Here is a 22,373-nt window from a genome sequence, read left to right on the forward strand (position 1 = left end):
AGAATATACTGGCTATTCTACCGTCTCCGTGCCGTCCTCATGCAAGGCCGCGTCCGTGCCGCTGATAAATGCGCAGGGGGCGCTGCAGTATATCGTAGCGCGTTCGTGGGGCATTCGTGTAGGCTGCACGGACAGCAATTGGCGGCGCACCATTCCTTTTTTTTTTTTCTGTACTCCCGGATGAACTTCTCATTTTGTTTGTATTTGAGTGGGCGGACACTGCAGTCTTTAACCGACCAAACGTTATACCCAACGTTATTTCTCTTCGTGGCACTGATGCGATCACAGTGGCAGAACCAGCCACTCATTGAACAGGATGCGGTTGAATAAAGTCCAAAAGGGCAGAATATTAAATTTTAAAAGCTGCCATCATAGTATAAATCCTGTCAACTTGTTCTTACAAACGTATGAATTATTTGTAAGCTTAGTTTTCCTGCCCGTACGTAAACATTTCTGAGAATGAAAACATCGTACCACATTTACTGCGCAAAGTCTCGGCCATCACGGGAAATACATCAACAAGCCTCACTGTGAACACGGCACACGCTGAAGCGGCAGAGGAAGCGGCTACAGCACTGGCCCTCACACAGACCAATGCCACACACGTGATTAGTGATTCGCAAACAGCAATTTTGCCAATGAACGCATCTCGCAAGAGGCGTTTCACATACTCCAACGACATCCCACACATCCAGGAGAGGTCGATTTCGATAACTGAAGGCACCTGTTATGGATCCCGGCACATAGCGGACTGAGCACCCCCAACAAAGCGGCTCACCGCGTTGCTCGAGGCCTCACTCACCGAGCATCGCCTAAGGACGAGCCCCCGCGGGAAACTGCAGACATCTGGGCATGAGAGGATCGTATGACCAGGTTTCACGACGTCACCACACATTACCAGTTACAAAGACGCATATACTCATCCCCTCACGAAAGGCTAAACAGAAGAACGCAAGCGGTACACTTCAGACAATTACAAACAGATTCATACAGAAACCCCAGACTCGTGCACACCATGTATCCAGACATATACACTACAAACAGATGCAAGTCATGTGGCGAGGTTGCCACCCTTAGTCACATGCTGTGGGAGTGTCAGGGCCTAGTAACAATTCGAACAGTGCCGATTCGTCTCGCTCATCCACCGCCAGCCTCCACTCGCGTTGGAAGGCCGCACTGCTCAGCTCGAACCTGACAGCACAACTCTGGGCTGTCCAGCATGCTGAGGAAGCCGCTTCAAGACAAGGTCTCTGAACCGCATCCGCGGTGGGTGCCCAGGCCCACTAAAAAAACGCCGGACTCGAATTCTCTGGATTCGACAAATAAACTTTATGTTCTTCTTCTCAGTGCGTCACAGAGAAAATAAAACGCAATGATATTTTCAGAATGAGAGGGGAAATTCATCATACACATTAGTATGCTTCAGTTAAGGTTTTATTTTTTTTTTAAGCACAGTTGGCAAAGTTCATATTTCATTCAAATGACATTATTTGCGCCCAGACAACATAATGACGGGAGAAATAAGTTGTTCGTCAAACTTTAACATAAGAACAGTCGAACAAAATGCTATCAAAAGCATATGGGTATCATCTTCTTATGCCATCAGAAGCATAGTACTGCTCTTGTGATTCGTGTCATTCCTATTTTCTGCTTTCTTCCCCATGTGCATTCGTCCTTTAAAACTGTTGAAGGCTGCAGGAATGACTGCGAAATAGGTGCAGAGTGGGCATTATTTGCAAAAACGGTGGATTTTTATTTAAATCTTTTCAGTCATACACAACACAACTGCACATGCTTTTTTCTTTATCACTGTTTCACGTGCTCACGAAAGGCACATTCGAAGCACAATTAAAAAAGGCTTAACAAGGTGTGCCACTAAATGTCATCGATCGACCACTCAAACACCTCCCTTGTCTCACACTGCAATTATTTCTTTGCTTTGCGACGTTCAATTTTATTCAAGTATAGGGACCTTTTAATTCATGCTGTACTTGCCCAACAAGATACTCAAAATCATTTTCGTTTCCTGAACAGTGAACACGCATGACAGGCACGCCCTGCGTTTCCCCTTTCTTTTAGTTCGGCTTATCGCGTTAAGGTTCTGATACGAGTTTCCATTTCGCAAGTGCACACGTCATCATTAAATAATTAAAGAAGGTAGACACGCATAACAAAAAGATACGAGAGCTAAATTACCGAGACAGAGTCTAAGGTGTTTCTCCAACAAGCAACAGCAGTTTTGCTCCAGAAACCATAAACAAACTAGTTTATTTAACTGTTAGTCCTGGTTGGAAGCCGACTAAAAAGTGAAAAGGTAGGCTCCAAAGGCGTAAACACCACTACTAATTTGTACACAATGTCACCATTTGTAATATAAACACTGCAGGAATTTCACCTGGAAAGGCATGCGAATGCTAAAGCGCAGTCGCGAACGACTGTGCCAGCCCGTTCGTAGGCGGGAGGGGCGCCTGCTCAAGGAACTTCGATCCCGTACAGCGCCACCACCGCATGCATCACTGAGCGGCGGCGGCAGACAGGGGAGACGGCAGACTAGCCAGTATATTCTAGGGACCATAAGTGCGTGTTGTGTCCGTTCTGTGGTTACGCTATGGGGCGATACGGAAGTTACACAGCTGCTTGCAAGTTGAAAATTATTTATCATGCACTAAACAACTGCAACAGGGCCACCAGAAGGCACTTGAGAGTGAACAAGTTATGTGTTCGCTACGGGTGACGGCAGCACGAGCAGCTGAAAGCCACCAAGACTCGTTGGGTCTTTCATGTGCCCAAGACTGGAATGGATGGTAAAACTTCACTTTGTCAGAAGACAACTGCGGACAATTCGTGTTAGATGGCTATCAGCCCTAGGTTGATGTCGCACGCTAACTTTTCATCGGCTTCCGTTGAGTGACGAACTAACGCTAGGCCTGCAAGCCTTGCGTATGGCATTTATTCACCATTAGCTTGCGGCTATTGTGTCTAATGGAAGTTCAATGGAAGTTCTCAGATGCCTGCAATGAAAACTGGGAGTAGCATTTAAAGAGCTGCTGAAATTTGAAAAATACAAGTAAGAAGGAATCTGTAAGGTCGGAACAACTACCTCAATTCCATAGATGAATCACAAATGCCTGCGTGTAACTTTTGTTTATGAACTCTTATATGAATGTGGCGCTCAAAAATAATCACAGATTGAAGAACACAATCTCAAGAAACAGAAATGAGAAATTTAGCTGAAGCTACCCTATGCTACCCTTGAAATGTGAGCTACCAGCAATAAGTGCGTGGCAGAGGACATTTGCTGTTGCATCGCCAATAATAAAAATAGTAATAATAATAACAATAAAAGACACGACATACCCCGGCAAGCCTCTAATGATGGCAGTTCTAGCCTAAGCAGAAAGCCTTCAAGCCAAGCCGAAATCGTGGCCAAAACAAACATGCACAAATTTACCTACATGAGTGATGTTATGGTTCGAAAGTCAGATATGCTGTGTGATATGTAAAAGCAACAGACATCCAAACAGTTTATGTACCAATATGGAAGCTAGGAAATGCTATAGTCGACATGAAGGATGAGAGGTTGAGCCGAAATTTCCCCGGTTTTGTTTACACCATAGCTCTCACGATTGTGACAACCAGTACAATGGTGTAAACCGGCGATTTCAAGAAGAGTTAAACGACATGAACATGATGTCACAAAACGACACGTGGCCTCGAATGCCCTCTTTAAACATGTGGAACCTAGAAGCCACCAAATTGACTGGTCAAGCGCACATGTTCCGCGGGGAGGAGAAAAAAAAAATCTAGCACCATCCCTGCACGTGGAATCCCTGCACATACAGACAACTGCCCGTATGCTGAACAGGAGTGATGAAACACTTGCGACAATGTACTCTCACGGTTTAAGTCGCATACTTAAGCGTAGTTGTTAAAGCGACACTTAAGAGAAACAGTGACAGTAAGAGAAACAGTGACAGACAAAATGCACTCTGAGAACTCTAATGCTTTATTTTTCACTATCATAAGGAGAAAATAAAGGCTGAAGTTTCATTTTTAAATTTTGTGCTGAAATTGCAGGTAAAGACATATTTCAAAATAAATTTTTTTGCATTTTCGTGACATTGGCTTCAGGAAATTTTCTGAAACTTTGTATGCTAGACCTATGGCACCTACAGATGACAATGTACTTCACTTTTATCGAGTAGAAGTTTCGTAGAACCCAATAGACGCCTTCAAAATTTGTGACATCCCGGCGTTTGCTACAGAAATCGGAAGGCGGTGTCTCCACCTGCATTTTAGTTTTGCGCGCTCTCTCGCTTACCAAATGTCATGTTGCAGTAAGAGTGGTGTTTTAGGCATTGTGAAATTGTACTTCATACCCAAAAAAATAGTTTTGCTCTTTAGTGACCCTTTGAATACACAGAGTCTACTTTATGGCTTTTATTGTGAACAAGGCTGCCACATGAGGTGCGGAAATGTCAGTAAATCTGTTCTTTTGGTTAATGTTTCCTTTCGCGTGTGCACGACTAAGCAAGAGTTATGTACTGCCTTTTCTTCCCACTTCTTCTAGCTGTTCACCGTAGTCAGTTCAAGGTGCGACTTTTTAAGCTTTGATCAATGGTAATGCTAATTTTCACGACGGACGCAGAGACAGCAGTCAGTTTCCGTGACCTGGCCAGATTTTTCAGAAATACCCCGACTTTTCCAGGTTGGTAGACAGCCTTGCGGTTTTGCAGCAGTGGTTACGGCAAACGTAAGTTCTGTTTTTAATCCGTGTGTACTGGCTGAACCCATTCCCCCAGAGCTAGATCGTTATATATTATTGCACATATCCTGGTTTAGTTAGCAGTGGTTGCAGCAGGCAACATTGCTTTGAATTGAGTGTTGGATGCACGAAAATTTTATCGTTGCCATACATGATCGCATTTTTAGCGACTGTGGTTTCATCCACAGCGATTGTGGCAAACAACCACTGCTCCGACTATGTGTACTTAGGTCGCGGGCATACTTCCCAAGCTTTCAGAGCAGGTTTCTGTTGGCTGTCGCTATTTGGTTTCGATACCAGAGTTACACCACCCACCGAAATGCTGAAAAGTGTTCGGGATATTCCAATTTTAGCACACAGAATGCAGTAAAACTTGGCATGGAATTTCATGCATCTGTATCAGCCAGTTTGATTAATACGTGGGGTTTAAGGTCTCAAAACCACCATATGATTATGAGAGATGTTGTAGTGAAGAGCTCCGGAAATTTCGACCACCTGGAGTTTTGTAACGCGCACCCAAATCTAAGCACAAGGGCCTACTGCACACGGGCTTACAGCCAGTTTGTATCGCAGATTTTACTTCATATGGTATACAACAAAAATGCACACAAAAGAAAAACAATACCCAATTGTAATATCTTCTTTAATGCATACTGTGACCACTTATGAAGTCACAGCTATCTAATAATAGGCCTGTGCTCTTTGCCATGATTTCTATCAGCAGTAGATCTGGCCAGCGCCACTTACGCTAATTCCGTCGGCAGCGATGCGACTTCATTGTGTACCGTATTTACTCGCATAATCCTCGCACTTTTTTTGGGGGGGAAAACTGATGCAAAGTATGGGGATGCGAGAATCATGCGGGGAAAACTTTCCACGAAAACGTACAGAGCGAAAAAGAAAACGCAGTGGTCGTAAATCGGTCAGGGTTTCTCACACCAGCAACTAACAGCAGGCTTTGAGAAGTACTAATTAAAACTTACCTCTACAATAAAAGCACAGGTTCAACACAAGGCAAGATTTGTTTGAGACACAAAAAAAGCAAGCAAATAGTCAAGAATTAGAATATCGTATGCAAAGTTTGTGGGCATTGCTGGCGTAGCGATAGCGCTTGTCGCTCAACAGGAGCCCTCAAAAGGTAAGCGTAGGACATCAATATCGGGCTAGTGGCTATTTAACAAAATTGTCCGCAGTTTCCTTCAGCAGAAATAAAGTTTACCATCAATCCCAATTTTAGGCACACGGCAGGCCCAATGAGTCTTGGTGGCTTTCAGGTGTCGTCACCAGTAGCGAACACAAAACTCTTAGACTCTGAAGGGCCTACCGGCGGCGCTGTTGTTTAGTGCATGATCTATCACTTTCAACTTGAAAAAACGCCGCAATGCACACTTGCCACTTTGGCTTGGCTTGAATCTCCGTGCAATAATAGTATGCTTGATGCTTAGAAGATGGCGCGCGCTATCATCATCAGTGGCTGGAACGAGCAGCCAACATTATTGCGGCAGTTTACGGGGGTGCGACAATTACTCAAGGAAAAAAAGAAATCATATTTTTGTTGGGCGATGTGGGGGGTGCGAGAACTACGCGAGTAAATACGGTAATTAAAATACTAAATGTGTCGATATCAACGCTTCGACTTGCACTAAAACTATCCCGAGCCATCAGTTTATGCAAAAGCATTCAAGGGTCCTTTTATTGTGCATCTAATCTAGGTCCATGGGCTTCTAGCATTTTGATACTTTTGAAAAGACACCACCTACTTATGATTCAGCAGCGAAGTGCTGTAGCCAGTGTACCACTGCAGAGGCTAGGATACTATCTGCTGAAGTCTCAGGTATAAGAAAACATGTCAAGTTATTTGTAATAATAGGAAAACGAAAACTGTGTGGTGCACATTTTACACATCTATAAGAGCTGCATGCTCTTGCAAAAAGTTCCTGCACCCAAAAAAGTAAGGCTAGCATTCGTTTTCGGCCATCATTTACACCTCAACTACTTTTTGACACAAGATAAACGAATACAGAGACTAAACATACCAGACTTTCCATTTAGCATTCTATATTTAATGCAGGTGTTGGGGTGCACATAGAAGTTTGGCAAGGAAAACTGACAGCCCAAACAATTGAAACAAAGGATCAAAGCAAGTGTGAACAAAATGGTTAACACATGCTTTCAACCCAAATGTAGTATACGACTGGCTACTGATGCATAACTTCACCAGATCTACACACTCAGGTTCATACACAGCATCTTTGACTGCTTACTATCCACATGCCAATACTACAAAGATTGTGACTCTTGACATTGGTGCTTACCAGGGCTAGTTCTGGGTCCTCATTTGGATCAACACCAAATTCAAAGCCACCGACACCTAATCCAATGCCACCTGTACCGTCCTCGCCTTGAATCACCGGAGAGCTAATGAGTGCGTCGGACAAGTGAGTTTGGTGGCCCGGTGGTACAGTCACTAGGTGGGAACTGCAGAAAACATACATGTCCACAATACTTTAATAGGGCTCTGTTGCAATACAAGATACACTAGCAGCTACGAAGAAAAGGTTGCCTATATGTAAGCTTGCCTCATAGTCAATTCCCGCAATACAGTATAACCCCCGTATTCAGAAACGCTCCTTGGCTTGAAACCGCCTTCAATGCAGTGTGTTTGAAGCGCGTCTGGGCATTTGTGCTGCCTTGGCACCGCCTAAAGACAGAGCGTTCGAAACGCGTTTGCGCTGCATTGAATTCGGCGGCAAGTCAAGTTCAAGTCAAGCAGTATTTCTCAATACGGGGGTAAGTCTTAGGCTCCAATTATAGGCTTTCCAGATGTTAAGAATACTGAATTGTATTCTGAGGTACTAATACTCTTGCACAAAAGTAGAGAGAGAGATAAGGTGATACGGTAGTTTTTAATGTATGTACTAATGAGTTGTCATATAGAGTGATTTGTTAAACTGTCGGCATGTGGAATATCTTATAAACATGGCATAATGTCTCAAACAAACAGGTTGTCTGGCAGTAGAGATAACATTGAAGGGAAATGCAAGCACACTGGGCTTACAACAGAGTCAACTCACCTTATGGTTAAGTTACTTCCTTCTTGGGCATCCCTCAGAACTTGGGTACAATGGCTCAAGGGGCTAGAGTTCCCATAGTTTAAACCAACTGATACAACACTATTACCATGCTACATCATCAGGCATAAAACAATAACATTAAAGTTTATTTATGTTTCTATAGACAGATGTGGTTTAAGGTGATGCTGAAAGTAAATAGCAATTAAGTCTGCCTTGTTAGATCAATACTCCAGAACATTTGTAACATCAATATTATCAGCAGCAGTGCCTTCGTAAACGAAATATTGAAGTCAATCTTAGACACAAAATGTGAAATGTAACTATAGCATGAAATCTAATACTGACCTAATGATGCAGCCACGCCTCAGTAGGGTTCTCACTAGTGCTCATAACAAAAAGGTTATTGCAGCACATTTTAGGAAAATAAAATGTTAATATGCATCTATATTTGATTCTCAAACTAACTAGGTTTTTCATATTAACGTAAATTGTGCACAAACTTATATCCCAGTGGCAATTTCCTTCTAAATCATAGCCACAAATTTTAAAAGCTACGCTTTTGGATACCACGAGCACCAATTTGAGTAGTGGGAGCCCAGAACACACAAACCCTGCCAAGTTTAAGATAGCATTTTTTTCATAATGGGGTGACACAGACCATCAAAATGTTCACACCAGTACACTTCAGTAACTTTGTTAACATGTACCACTGAACTGCTTTCCTTGATCACAATGGCTTGCTTTAAGGCTGTGCCTTTACGCCTCAGGCAAGGAACCATAGTGCAGCTTATTGGGCAATGATGGCATACATCATTCTTTTGGCATGGGGGATAATTTGGAGTGTGGCAAGGGGTATTAATCATTTTAAAATTAGTAATTTTGCACAGCACAGGTGTAACAAGCTCATCTAGCACATGTATAGTAGTAGTGCAAAAAATATTATGAATACAAAGCTACTATCACATGGCAATTCTATTAAACACAAGGTATAGCCACAAAAATAGTGTGGCTATTCGCAAGTCATCCCTTGCAGCAGTTTACGTTATTTGTGCTGCCTTGAATACTTTTTCATAAAACATTTTAGCATGTTTATTAACTCATCACTGGTCGAATCAAACCTTCAAAAACCCAGCATTTTTCCAAAATAATTGAACCTACAGTAACAGCACATACCCACTGCCATCTTTTCCATTCAGCGTGTTGATGAATGTTGCCAGCTTCTCTGTGTTGATGTTCTATACAGCAGAGAAGAAAACGGAACTGAAAAGCATCGTCAAAGGCGAAAGAGGCACCGAAATATAGTTACTTACGTCTTCCCCAAAGTTTACAATGTCTACATTCACTTTTTCTTTTTTCAACCGTTTGGCGAGCTTGGTGAGCTGAAAGAGGATCCGTTACTGAAAAACATGGGCGCGAGACAAAACATGCACTCACCTCTTTCGAATCGGTCTCAATGGGACTACCAACAAACACTACAATACGCATTTTGTGGTTCTTGCCTTGGCGATGCTTGAGAACGAGCTGCAAATAAGCGAGCAAGTTCACTCTTCCCGCAAGCAGACAAGCCGCCTCGTGAAAGAAAAGATCGTCATGAAGTTGAAACATACGTGTGCAATACGAATGGCTGTCAGGAAATTGATATCTCCTTTCGGCTGGACTTGATGAAGCTTCGACAACAAACGTCCAACATCAGTAGTAAGCGTTGCCAATACTTCGGAACTGCGTAGTTAAATGAAACGGCACTTAAGAATCGTAGACAACGTTTTAATAATGTGTGGTTTTACGTCCCAAATACACGATATTATTATGAGAGACGCCGCAGTGCACGGGCCTCTACTATTTCCATCGAAATGCGACCTGCGACCTTTGGGCCAGCAGCCGGGCACTCTAGCCACTGATCCAACAAGGCGGCGAAGGCGACGTTTTCTTTTGTACTTTAGACGACTATGAAACACGTGTTTACCTTGCTAGTGTCAGCAAGCCAACGTTATTCTCCGGGTTTGATCGCGTCTTGGAGTGGCACACCAAACTAACAGCTTCCTGTTGCGCTTGTAGACGCGTTGGTATGAAGTCGCCATTCCGCATGTACTCACTATTGTCCACACTGAAACACAAGAATCGAAAAGGCAGGCAGAAACCACGCTGTATTTTCCGGACATTTCCCAGCAAAACGAGAATGCTAAGCCTCGCACTCAAAGTGCCAAGTCATATCAGCGTTCCGAAGACTAGTACCAAAAAGCAACAACGGTAGAAGAGATTTCTACGCCACAAAACAATGACAACAGGAAGATCGCGACGAACCACGCAGCCACCGCTACTCACCAAACGACTGTACTTTCGAGGACCATTTTCACCGAACTCGTCGGACGGCCACGTTCGAGCACAGAACACCTACCGAGCAGCTTGCGAGATCGCAAGGTTTCAGCTAGCGGTGACAGTTTCGGAGCTCCCCGTAGGCGCGCGCTCTCTGAAGTGGCTGTGGTGGCCGACGCGAGAACTAGTGGCGCTGCTGTGCCATTTTGCTTCAAGACGCGCGCCTCGTCTGCTGCAGCGCGAGTGATTCGCGTTCTCGTCGCAGCTCTCGTGAGTAGTGATAACCGAGATTCGCCATTGACACTTGAGCGGTAAACTCAACCACTTCTAGTTTGGCAGAGACTGCTGCGCCGCGCGGCGCACGAGCCACCCTTACACAGAAACGACTTCTGCGCCGCACAAAAGTGACGTCACAAAAATCGTCACGACATACGTCGTTTTTGATTTAGCGCGTTGTTCGAATTTACCGAATCCACGGAGGAAGGAAAAGGTAAGGAGAGGCCCTGACGTCACTCGTTGTGAAGCCGCGATGAAGCCGGAAGTCGGCCATATTGAGTAGGCAAATTCTCCTCTCTTGTTTACATATGAATGCGAAGCAGAAGGCGCGACTCCCTCTCCGGCTCGGAAAGCAAGTGGGCTGCGCAGCGCGTGTGTCGTGACGATCCGAAACTAATGGAACTGAGCTCATCACTCAGAGCCAGCGGGACAGCTTCAACGAAATCGCTTCGTCCGAGTAATAACAGGGAATAACAGCTCGCCGACAACGAAGCAACTACGAGAGAACGCGCGCTAGATGCACTGACAGCGGCGAGTGTTTTCACGTCATTAATTCAGCAACTGTACAGACAACACGATCGGTCGTGCGCCTTCTACGGTTGCATTCCGCCGCGCGGCCGACGCAGCGTCCTGCCACTGTGTCCGTGTTCCGCGTGAACATCACCGGCGTCAGCATTCTGCGACCGTGGTGACTGAGCACGGTGCTAGTGACAGTTGAACGTGGTTGCTCTTACGTTGAGATTACATGCAGTGCTGGTGGAGAGTGTACCAAGCGGAACAGAAAAGGTGTTTTAATACGCACATGCAAGTTGTTACTGTACACACACAACACGAAACTACGTATGTGCACATGGTCCTCACGGCGTCTTGCTGGGCTCAACAGCGTCGTCCGTTGTCACAAGCAGGAGCACTGCTCAACCGTCACTGACCTGCAAGGCGTTCGTCGTCATTCAGCTTCGTCATGGTGCCCAACGCAATTTCGCTGAACACTAACTGCTTCATCCGCGTCATCCGCCGCACGACACATGGATATGCACTTGTTCTACGCACTGTTGAAACCCCGTGATGGACAAAGGGATTTGTAAACGTTGCTAAGAGTAATGTAACAGCCAAGAGAACACTGCGTAACCAATAACGCGGCGCAGAGCACAGATATTGTCCGCCACAGCTCAGAACGAGACCTGGGGAGGCACACATTCCGCCGCCAGCCGCGGCCGCTCACTGCTAGACCAGCTCCACTGCTCAACACGTAACCATAGCAACGCCGCCATTGTGCCGTTTGAATATGGCCGCCATGATGTCATTTCCGCCACACTTTTTACGCCCTGCGCCGGCTGGGCATGCCCTCTCTTTACCTTTTTCCTTCCTCCGTGTACCGAATCGGAACGTGACTCAGCTGCCCAGCAGACGCTCACTTGCTGCTGCTGCTGCTGGAGTACGGCTGGTTGCTGCTTCTGCGAGCTGTCTACAGGCCTTGTTCTGCTACGTATTCGCAAGCCTCGAACATCATCTTCATCTAAGCTCAACCGCTAATTTTCACTGCTATTTTATATTTACTAACGTTGTTTATATCGATCCCAATACCTATTTTTGTGATTTTTCGCGTATAAGCTGATTTAGCAGTATCTGTACGCGGCCCTTTCTTTGGTCATCCGTGTTAACGTGCTTCGTATCTGTGTCGTAGTGCATTTGCGTAATTGACAGCCGTGTTTTAGATTAAATATTCACTTTCTTGCTTCTTTTTTTTTTCATGGTGTAATTCTGAATTGAAAGTGTGCGCAACATGACGCCTGTGTTAGTAGCTGGCGATTCAATGGTGAACAACGTGGACCAGTATTTCCCATCGCGCCGTGGCTTGTCTGTTAGCGTTGCCGCACACAGAGGAATAAGGATTGAGCACTTGCTCTCAATGATTGCTGACAAGCTGGCCAGTTTTTATGTTGTCATTGTACATGTTGGCACAAACAACACTGTTGACAGTGTCAACATGTTCATGGACAAATATCGCCAGCTTGCTCAGGGAATCATCGAAAGCAAACCCACGTTGCATGTAGCTTTTTCTGCGATTCTTCCTCGGGGGCAGAATCGGTACCGCCAAGGGGAAGAACAGTTGTCTGATGTTTGTCATTTGAATGGCCACTACAGGAATGTGAATGCCGCACTCGCACAGCTTTGCCTGGAGAGGGGCTTCACTATCCTGGATAGTCTTGTGGACAGCTGGCCTGGATTCCTGAGCAGGCATGGTGTCCACCCCAGCCGGCTTGGCAACAAGGTGCTGGCAAACTTCCTGCACCGGGAGGCCTGTGCCTTGTCCACCCATCTAGAGAGGAGACGCATCCAACAGTCCTACAAGGAGTCCAAGGCATCTGCATGGAGTGGGTGGGCTCGGCAGGAGCACTTTGCCATCAACTTGGGAGTCGATTTTCCAGCACTTGGTATGCATGCAGTTCAAAATTCTCCAGCAGTAGGTGGACCTTCCACTGCACCTGCTCCTGTCTGGAAAACCAGCAGTGCTCTCATGCAGAGACACGACACTGACCAACTGGCCAGTACCATTCATGGTATTGGCTTTACGCTCGTTGGCGGTGTCCGCGTTCGCTGCAAGGGAAGCAAGGCTTGGTGGACCTGGGACAGCCTGCCTTCCCCCATTTTCCATGGCACAAGTGTACCATGCAAGGGAAACACTGGGGAGAGGCCTGTTCAGCCAATGATCCCTAGTCGAGGTGCAAGCACCAGATGTGACAGGAAAATAAGGAGAGCCTCACAGGAGCATAAGAGTACTCTTGTGCACTCTTCTGTGGGGGAAGAGGAGGCCAGTGCTGGAAAAGCAGCTGTGCCACAGGCTGTCGGCCAGTGTGGCGACAGTGAGTGGAAACTGGTGCAGTCAAAGAAGAGCCGGCGGAAGGCTGTGGCACTGCACAAGCAAGAACAGAGCTCTAAACTGTGTGCAGACAGCGAAGGCAAAGTTCTTGCTGTGACAGCTGCCAAGTCCATCAGGTCCACTTCACCTATGACAGCAGTTGTGAGCCAGAAACAGATTCAGTCTGCTTTTTCCGCTGTCTGTGGTAGAAAGCCTGAAGGACGAGCCAGTGTCTCGCACAGCGTCATTCGTGATAGTTTTAAAAAGGTGCAGCGTGTTCCTAGCAAGCAGTTGAAAGACTGCTCAGTTAGTTCCGCGACTCACTGTGAATCTGTCACGAGTGACGCTGTGAACGAGGTTTCTGTCTGCAAAAGCCATCGACCAGCACTGACTCGGGATTGCATGCGAATTGAGCGCGATCCTGGCACAGAGGTCGGTGACCCTATGAAAGCTGGGTGCACTGCAGCTGTGCAGTACAAGTATTGTGAGGCTGCTTTGACATACAGAAGCAGGCCTGCCAGCCCTGGTGCCCAGGCTATTTGTGTAAACACTGGTGCCAACCCAACTGTCCTCAGTAACCCAGTAAATGCACTATATGGTGGGGGTAGCAAAGTTTATTTAAGTGCAACATTTGATAACTTTCCTTCTTTTAAGAAAAGCTTTGATGAGTGGTGCCGGGAGGGCAGGCATGTAGTCATAATAAATACGAGCAATAAAAGTCCATTTACATCAGAAGATAAGGACTTCGAGTATATTAGGATTAAATATAGCTGCATTCACGGTCGCACAATAAAGCCCCGGGGGATAGGAAAGCGACCAAAGCAAGCTTACAATGGTACTGGCTGTGAAATGACAGTATCGGTAAGCCTATGTAAATCGCCTACTCTGCACTACAAGGTAACTAAACTACAAGTTAAGCATAACCATCCCACAGAATATTATGATTTGTATCCTCAGAAGAGGCTCCTGAATTATGGATAAAAAGAAGAATTCTTTGACTTAGCTAAATGTAATATTGGCGCAAAGGATTTTAAAAACTTGGTCGAACAAAAAACTGGTAAGAAGTTAACTACAAAGGACATTAATAATTACAAGCAACGATTTTCTATTCCTATCCGCAATGAGCAGGCTCATGGTGAAATGGTTTTAGAAAAGGTAGAGACCTTGCTAAAAAATAATCCAAACTGGGTTATTCACTATGAAATGAATCAAAATAATAACCTGCAATTCATACTTCTTCAAACAACACACATGCGTGAGATTTTGGAAAAGTATCCAGAGATTCTATTTATTGATGGAACATATAAAGTGAATATTGAGGGTTGTATTCTTTACTCTATATTAATTCAAGATGGTCGTGGTCATGGGAGACCTGTGTGTTATGCCTTCTTACGAAACGAGACGACTGAAATTGTTGAGCCCATGTCCACAAAGTTTGTAGATTTCAACTCATTTGTTGTGTCTGCTTGCAAAGTAGTGATGATTGATAAAGATCTCAATGAACTGCGCATTTTAACCAGTATTCTTCCTAATTCTAACATACCTTTGTGTACGTGGCATGTGTTGCATTGTTTCCAGCAAAAGGTTAATGAAAAAGCTAGACAGCAACGTGATCAGTTGCTTCCTCTCTTAAAAAGCTTAGTTTATTCCCCCACTGAGCAAGCCTACTTCGATAAGCTTGCTAACCTCCAAGTTATGACTTGCACAGATTTCATTTCTTACTACATGCATAACTGGCACTTGTGTAATAAAATGTGGGTACATGCATATTGTCAAGCCCTTCCTACATTTGGTAATAATACTAATAATCGCATTGAGTGCCACAATCAAAAGATTAAAAATTATCTTTCTTCAAGCATGCATTTGGTTCAAGCAATAGAAGCATCGGTAGGTTACATTGATAATGATTCTTTATCTCTACAGTTCTCTAAGCTTAAAGAAATGAAGCTGAACCTAAACATAAATGATTTCAATGACCCATTTCAGCTAGAATTGTCCCGTAATTGCACTTCTGAGGCTACAAGTAAAGTACTAGAGCAGTATGAGAAGTTTAAAAATGTAAGTTATCAAGTCACTTCCACTCCTAATTCTTATGTTGTAGTTTCACCAAAATCACAGTACAGTGTTTCATTGTGCTTGACTTCTTGCACATGTGCTTTTCATAACCAGTACACTCTGCCTTGTGCACATATTTTAGCAGTGCGTGACTTTACTAAGCAAGATCTTTTCGACAAGGCTTGCATACCAGAGAGGTGGTGCAAGGATCATTTCCTGAGTGACAGCTGCACAACCACTAGTGCCACACCAGTGGTAACAAGCAGCATTAAGTCACCACCCTGTGTGAAGCTTGACACTGCACAAGAGAAGTATACTTATGCTTATAGGAGTCTTTGCGAAATGTCAAAAACCGTGGCTAACGTATTATCTAATTGTGGTGAGAAGGATTTAATGGAAAAACTTTCGTCCTGCGAGGCTTTCTTCAGAAATTTAACCACATTTCCTCGTAACCAAACTTCAGCGGCCATAAAGGCTGCACCAGCTCAGTTAGCACAAACTACTGCCACAAGTTATCTTGGGCATTCTAACAGTACAAAACTTGTGGTACCTTTGGTTAAAACAAGAAGGGGGCGGCCAAAAAAAGTGAGAGCTGTCAAGCATAAATTTTTCCCAAATCAAGTAAAAAAGGTAGGCCTTGCAACGGTTAAAGTAGACATGCTAATTGTCTACAAACGGTATTCTCTTTCAGATGCAGATTTAAATGTTCTGGTACAGGGCACCTCCATATCAGGTAGCGTAATCAATGTCGCACAGTATTTAATTCAGAAAAATATCCTACTTGTGTCGGCTTTCAAGATGTCTTACTGGGCCGATGTTTACAATTCACTCAAATCAAAGGCCCTTTCGTTCAAATCTTGCATGTTCAGAACCCCAATCATTGGCTTACAGTAACAAATGTTGGTGCGGACAAAAACACAGTCTTCATATATGATTCAATTGATCAAGATACCCCTCCTGACGCTATTAGGCAAATCTGTCATGTTCTAAAATTACAATCGCCAACATTAACCATTCAAACAATGAAGGCACAAAACCAGTGCAACACACTTGACTGTGGCTTGTTTGCAATTGCCAACATGTATTATACAGCGTCAGGCAGAAAACCAAAACTTTGAACCTTAACCAAGTTATGCTATGCAAACATTTGCTGCAATGCATACAGAATGGTATGATCGAAGACTTTCCCCTCATAAACTCCATCGCTGCTCGTGTACAGCCAAGAGATAGTATTTACAAGTTACATTGTGTCTGCCGGCAACCACAATATAGTGGGGTAGTATTGGACATTACTTGTGCAAGTTGTTCAAGTGGATTTCACGGAGCTTGTCTCGGCTCTTTAGCAGCTAACTTGGACAAAAAAGTATTCGTGTGTTCTCAGTCATGTTTGCTGGTTGCCAAGGAAAAGATACATTCTTCTAATTAATAATAGCATTCCGTTTTGGTGTAGACATATGGCAAAATTTCTAAGCATTCTTCATGTCTCCTCCTCTAATTTTTGCTTTTCATCAAAGGGCCACTCACCGTGTTTGGCGATTTTGAGCTGACAAGTGCAATGCGTACATCGGGAGTTTATGGTCACGTCTGCCAAACATTGCAACTCTATGCGACGCGGAAATGGGTCAAATTTCAAAACGAACGCTTCTCCCCCTTTTTTTTTTGGGGTCGCGCCCCCAGAAAACGAGGGTATGATGTGCACGTATGAATCGCCCTACATACACAGCAGTGCAGTGACGTTGGTCCTCTATGTAGACGACTGTGCTCTGACGCTGCAAACAGTGGCACGTGACATGGCGGAAATTATTTAACGCGACATGCGTAGTTAATGTAATTTGTTGCTTTAAGAGATTAATAAAACTTGGGATACATATATAGACGCAATAGGAGAATGTGTTTGTCTTTTTCATTTTTTTTCCCGTGAATTGCAACGAGATGCCGAGCTAATGTGCTGGCGTTTCGCATGCGTTCGTGTCTCCGCGGTTACTGCATCAAGCAGACGCCTGTCCTGTAAAAGAAATTAATGGTCCTGCGCATTCGAGCACTCATTATGCTCATCTTTGCAACCGCATCAAAGCCAGCGTTTCCAAACAATGTCACAAAAACAGGCAGTAGACACAAAACAATGCCGGTAAACAAAACAACACCGCTCGCACGGTCAAGGGTTGGGCTTGTTTGAGCACGTCATGTGCACGTGACCTCTTGGTTGGATGCTGGAGAGGGTAGGAAAAAGATTTGGCTCGTGAAGGCTACACGGGGGAGTGGCAAGGGTTTTGAGCTTGCCTCCTTTCATCCTTGTTTCCTGCTGTTAAAAAAAAAGAAGAAACTTTTCTCAGCTCGTAATGAACCGATTGAAAAACTTTTTGTGGTATAATGCTCTCCGTTAGATACACAACAACTTCCACAGCTTGTTATGGGACCTGGTGAGTGGCCCTTTAAGGACTGACTTCAGGGATCGAAAGTGTGAAGTTAGGCATGTTGGTAATGCATAACTGACCACATAGCACAAAAATTTGACCCAGGACAAGAGAAGGAACAAACACGAGTGCTCACTTCCAAGAAGATTTATCTTGAAGAGCAAACACATATATACTCCTGAAATGTGAAAATCAGGCAAATCATTCAAGACGCCCACAACTGCCATGCGCAAATATCTTACATTTTCAAAAAAGACAATTTGACAAAGCCCGAGACAGAGTGCTGATGCAGTTCAGCTCTAGTCTACAAATCCTCTTTGCCTCGATAATTTCTCTTGTCATTTTATTTGTTGTTTTTTCTTCCAGCAATAATGGTGTCGTGCAAAATCATTTTGCAGCCACACGTGCTGCAATGAACACGCTTGTAATCTCAAGAATGGTCGCAATCGTTTCTTGGCCTTGCACTGTAGCAGATGTGGCTCCAAACCACTTTTGTGTGACACCATTATCATTGGTAAAAAAAAAACTACAAGAGAAATTGTCGTGGCGAAAAAGATTTGTAGACTAGAGCTGGACTGCATCAGTACTTTCTCTCACTTTCTCTCTAGGGATTTGTCAAAACGAATTGTCTTTCCTCAGGATGTAAGGTTTTCATGCATTGCAGTTGTGGGCTTTTTGAATGATTTGTCTGTTTTTTGCATTTCAAGAATATACATGTTTGCTCTTCAAGATAAATCTTGTTGGAGGTGAGCACTCATCTTTGTTCCTTCTCTTGCTCTGGGTCATATTTTCACGTTATGTGATGAGTTAACTTTCTGCATGCACCACCTTATTTTTCTTCCTTGTTGTAAGCTAGTGGTGGAGCGTTAACTAGAAGTACATAAAAACATTGCCAAATGTATGTTACCCCGACGAACCAAATTCCTTTGTTGAGGCAGTCCTTTCTGTGGCATTCCTTCTTTATTGACTTCTCATCGCGTCAAACCTCAAACCTGTCTCTTTCATAAAAGTTCTAGAACTAGTTCTTGCTTTGTTTTGTTTTTTTGCCAAAAGTAGAAAAACTTCCCTTCGTTGAGCAAATTTTCCTGAACTAAAATATATTCATATCTAATGCACGGAATGAAAAATAAGAAAACAAGAAGATTCATAGGCTGATCGCTAAATGTCAACTGAATAAGGATTTTGGAAATAATACCATGAATGGCACACAACAAACACTCATGCATGCAGCCTTTTACCATGTGCAGCTGTAAACTGCAAAAAGAAAGTATCAGATATTGTATATGATTTGCTTTTTTTTTCTTTTCAGCAACAGTAACTTGCCCTTTAGGAGAAAAAGATGAATATCAAATTTTCAAAAATAGTCATTTTTGAAAACCTGTCAATATATCAAAATAGTTTAGTTGATTCATGATTATGCAAGCAGTTCTTGCATGCCTCTGGCACTGGGATCGTTAATTTAGGCAGGCTGAGTTTGTAATGTTCTAAAGCCTCAGCATTTTGGTGTTATATTAAATTCAAATATTTTATTAATTCAACTCTGAAATTTGCTCACAATGAGTTTGCTACAAATTAAGCAACCAAAGTTTGTGTATATATTGCCCACATTAACGTCACACTGCCACAAGTCTCTAGGCGGAGCCTGACCGCTACAGAGCGCGTTCTCGGGTGGCGGATAGAGAAAAGTCTTGCAATGAAGTGATGCTAAGCAGCTTCTATTAATAAACAAGACTGCCACTTGTGCCCGTGGACCAACAGGCAGAAAATACATATGACAACAGGAGTCTTTTCACTGCTGTGGTGGGCAAGTTGAAAGTTTCTGGTGCCATTTTTTAAACTGTTTGATTTATCTGTTGTTTTTTCGTCTGTTTTCTTCATCTTGTACAGGTCCAGTACATTTTGGACTCACCCTATTGTCAAGTCGCCAGGAAGTTGGATGATGCTGTCTTCTTCCAGCTAAATTATGCAACTACAAAGAAGGGGATTAGAATTCTATTTTGTAGCAGTTATTTTACAAATAAATATTAGTAAAATTTTTTTTCGTTCTAGTAGTGTCATTGTGTATTCACGGACCATAACATTACATAAGACAGAAATTCAAGTGCACAGAAAAAAAGTGCTGCTATAAGCACCTGTTACCAATATCAGCTGGTCATTCTAAATTTCGGTCTTTTATTTATCGCACATCAAGTAGCCGCGATTGCTTGGTTTACAGGCTGAGAGAAAATTTAGCTCCCTTTCTTGCATGCCAAAGGTTGCTGGCAGTGAAACAGCGATGTCAGCATTTTGATAGATACTTTGAAAGTGAACGTGAAAACGACGGAGGCACAAGACAAAGGCGAAGTACTGAGTCTTTCTAATCTCGTGTCTCGGTCGTGTTCGTGGGCGTTTCCCAAGAATGCATAGTTTCCAACTCGACCTTACTGATATATTGTGAACACTTTATGAAAACATGAATCCCCGAAGTTAAGTATGAAACTTTCACGTAGAATGCATCCCTTCTAGCGTCAACTGTTCAGCTATTACAAAACTTTGATAAGTCGCAATACACGTAAAAGCAAGTATGGTCAAGCTTCACTGCTTTGTGAAAGCACTGCGAAAAAGCCAGCGTGAGCAGAAGAGGATTACATGATACGAAATGAACGCATGCACAGGCCACTTGTGCATCAAACAAATATAAGCATTTGCGACTGCTCAGGCCAAATATGCATCTTGGCACGTCTGTTTCAGGGAGACAAAAAGACAATTACCAAAAGATGATTAAGCTTCACTGCATCGCGAAAACACTGCGGTAAAGCCAGCGTGAGCAGAAGAGCATTACATGATACGAAATGAACACATGCACAGGCCACTTGTGCATCAAACAAATATAAGCATTTGCGACTGCTCAGGCCAAATATGCATCTTGGCGCGTGCTTTTCAAACAGACAGAAAGATAATTACCAAAAGATGATTAAGCTTCACTGCATTGCGAAAGCATCGCGGTAAAGCCTATAAGTAAATGATGTGCAGCAATCAAAGGATATATGCCTTATTCATCGTACGCACCGGTTGGAGTATTAAAGCTGCTCACATTTGGCAGGCTATTATGTGAGTGAGAGGCAATACCTGATGTGATAATAGCTGTTACATTTCTTTAATTTCTCACTTTGGGAACTATAGCTGATTGATCGCAAGTTGAATTTGCATGAGTCCTTGAGTAACTTAGCCACGTGCCATCTTTGCACATGATGTCTTAGCTGTCACCGAGTTATATAGATAGATTGACGTGGCGCGGCTTTGATTGCGCGCGCAGTGCTGTTTGGGTTAACTGCTGCAGATGGGGAATAAATATTTAAAATCTCGTGGTACGCGATGCATTTGGTCAGGCATGCAGGGCTTATTCCTAATGTACAACTCCTGCTTACGAGCTGCGCAGTCTGGGATCTGCGCCGATAGACAAACTGATGGTGGAAGAAAAATTGCTCTCTCCCACTAAAGGGAACCATGCATCCGTGTGAAGCAGCGGGCGCTAACGCTTACACAGGCGGCGCCGTTGACGCTGGCTCTCATCGCGCCGTTGCGCAGGAGATCAACCTGGGGACGAGGCGCTAAAAGCACGCAGTCATGGACCGGTGTTTCTTACTGTAACATGCCAATCACTGCTAATGGGTGAGAGACACAAGACTCCTATTAAATGCAGAGACCCTCAGTACACTTTTAACTAAGTATAACGCGCACTCTGCTCATTTTCATTGTTCAACAACGCACAAGAGAAATCTATCACCAGCACTACCTTGGAGGTCAATATCCAGTGCCTAATACGGGGTGGCCAGTGAACGGTTGTGCAGTGCTAGCAGTCATTTTTTTTTTTTTTTTATCAAGGAACTCGCTATCAGATGCTGCTTGCGTCGGTGGTGCGAGTCGAGAGAAGGGGGAGTGTAGGAGAAAAGAGAGACGGGGAGGGGACGCGCATGCGCAGCAAGGGTGGTCACGCCGCACACAGCATTGAACTCGACCATAACATGCTTTGCATCTAAAATGGCCCCAGTGTACGATAGAAAATTGCTGGATCTGCAGTCGAAGATTTTCCGCCAAAGAAATGTAGACTGCAGACTCTAGATCACATTACCGGCTGCCATTCGGTTCAGCACATTAAAAGTATCAGTTAATTTACATGGAGCATACTACGAACTATAGCTACATGTACTTTATAAATGTGCCCGCAAAATCACCTGTAAGTTTACACGGTGGACACTAATCCAGAGTTCCCGCCTGTTTCTGAAGCATTGTTACAGCAGAACACTGAAAAACATTGCTGCAGGTGCATATATATATATATATATATATATATATATATATATATATATATATATATATATATATATATATATATATATATATATAGTTGTTATATATATATTCACACAGCAATTCATACACGCCATTCTAACAACCTGACATATACACATGGCCCCACTCATGGGTTGGCTGCTGTGAGGAGCATGCACAGTAGCTTTCGTTGACACTCGGTGTGCATCATGTTACTGTAACATAAACAACAGCGTCATAAGAATAGACTATATTTTAGTTTTATGACATTCTTTGGCTCCCAAGGAACAGGATGCTTTTCTTGA

At 43.7% G+C, this 22,373-nt stretch overlaps 2 protein-coding genes across 9 annotated transcripts in view; one reads left to right on the forward strand and one right to left on the reverse strand.

The window, feature by feature from the left end:
• LOC119167630 (26S proteasome non-ATPase regulatory subunit 4) overlaps positions 1–10,469 on the reverse strand; it is a 36,652-nt gene extending 26,183 nt beyond the window's left edge. Inside the window, exons 1-8 of one of the 2 annotated variants that reach the window (XM_075866006.1) lie at positions 10,162–10,469; positions 9,803–9,943; positions 9,447–9,558; positions 9,274–9,360; positions 9,150–9,218; positions 9,013–9,074; positions 7,840–7,902; positions 7,081–7,243 (exon numbers count right to left, since the gene is read on the reverse strand). In XM_075866006.1, the coding sequence (XP_075722121.1) occupies positions 7,081–7,243; positions 7,840–7,902; positions 9,013–9,074; positions 9,150–9,218; positions 9,274–9,360; positions 9,447–9,558; positions 9,803–9,943; positions 10,162–10,187 (723 nt within the window). In that variant the 5' untranslated portion in view covers positions 10,188–10,469. The remainder of the gene's footprint in view (positions 1–7,080; positions 7,244–7,839; positions 7,903–9,012; positions 9,075–9,149; positions 9,219–9,273; positions 9,361–9,446; positions 9,559–9,802; positions 9,944–10,161) is intronic. The other variant, XM_037419133.2, reaches the window with a different exon arrangement.
• A 161-nt stretch (positions 10,470–10,630) lies between these two features.
• LOC142761679 (uncharacterized) lies at positions 10,631–19,794 on the forward strand. Of its 7 annotated transcripts, none has more exons than XM_075866002.1 (3): positions 10,631–12,863; positions 16,035–16,076; positions 19,645–19,794. In XM_075866002.1, exons 1-3 carry the CDS (start codon positions 12,212–12,214, stop codon positions 19,695–19,697), a joined length of 747 nt encoding a protein of 248 aa, XP_075722117.1. In that variant the 5' UTR covers positions 10,631–12,211; the 3' UTR covers positions 19,698–19,794. The 7 variants fall into 7 exon arrangements, 6 of the variants coding, with proteins under 6 accessions (XP_075722117.1, XP_075722119.1, XP_075722118.1 ...); XM_075866004.1 differs by having other exon boundaries at positions 10,631–12,803; XR_012884132.1 differs by having other exon boundaries at positions 10,631–16,076.
• The last annotated feature ends 2,579 nt before the right edge of the window (positions 19,795–22,373 follow it).

Source organism: Rhipicephalus microplus, chromosome 6, assembly GCF_043290135.1.
Source record: "Rhipicephalus microplus isolate Deutch F79 chromosome 6, USDA_Rmic, whole genome shotgun sequence".
Lineage (NCBI taxonomy): Eukaryota > Metazoa > Arthropoda > Arachnida > Ixodida > Ixodidae > Rhipicephalus > Rhipicephalus microplus.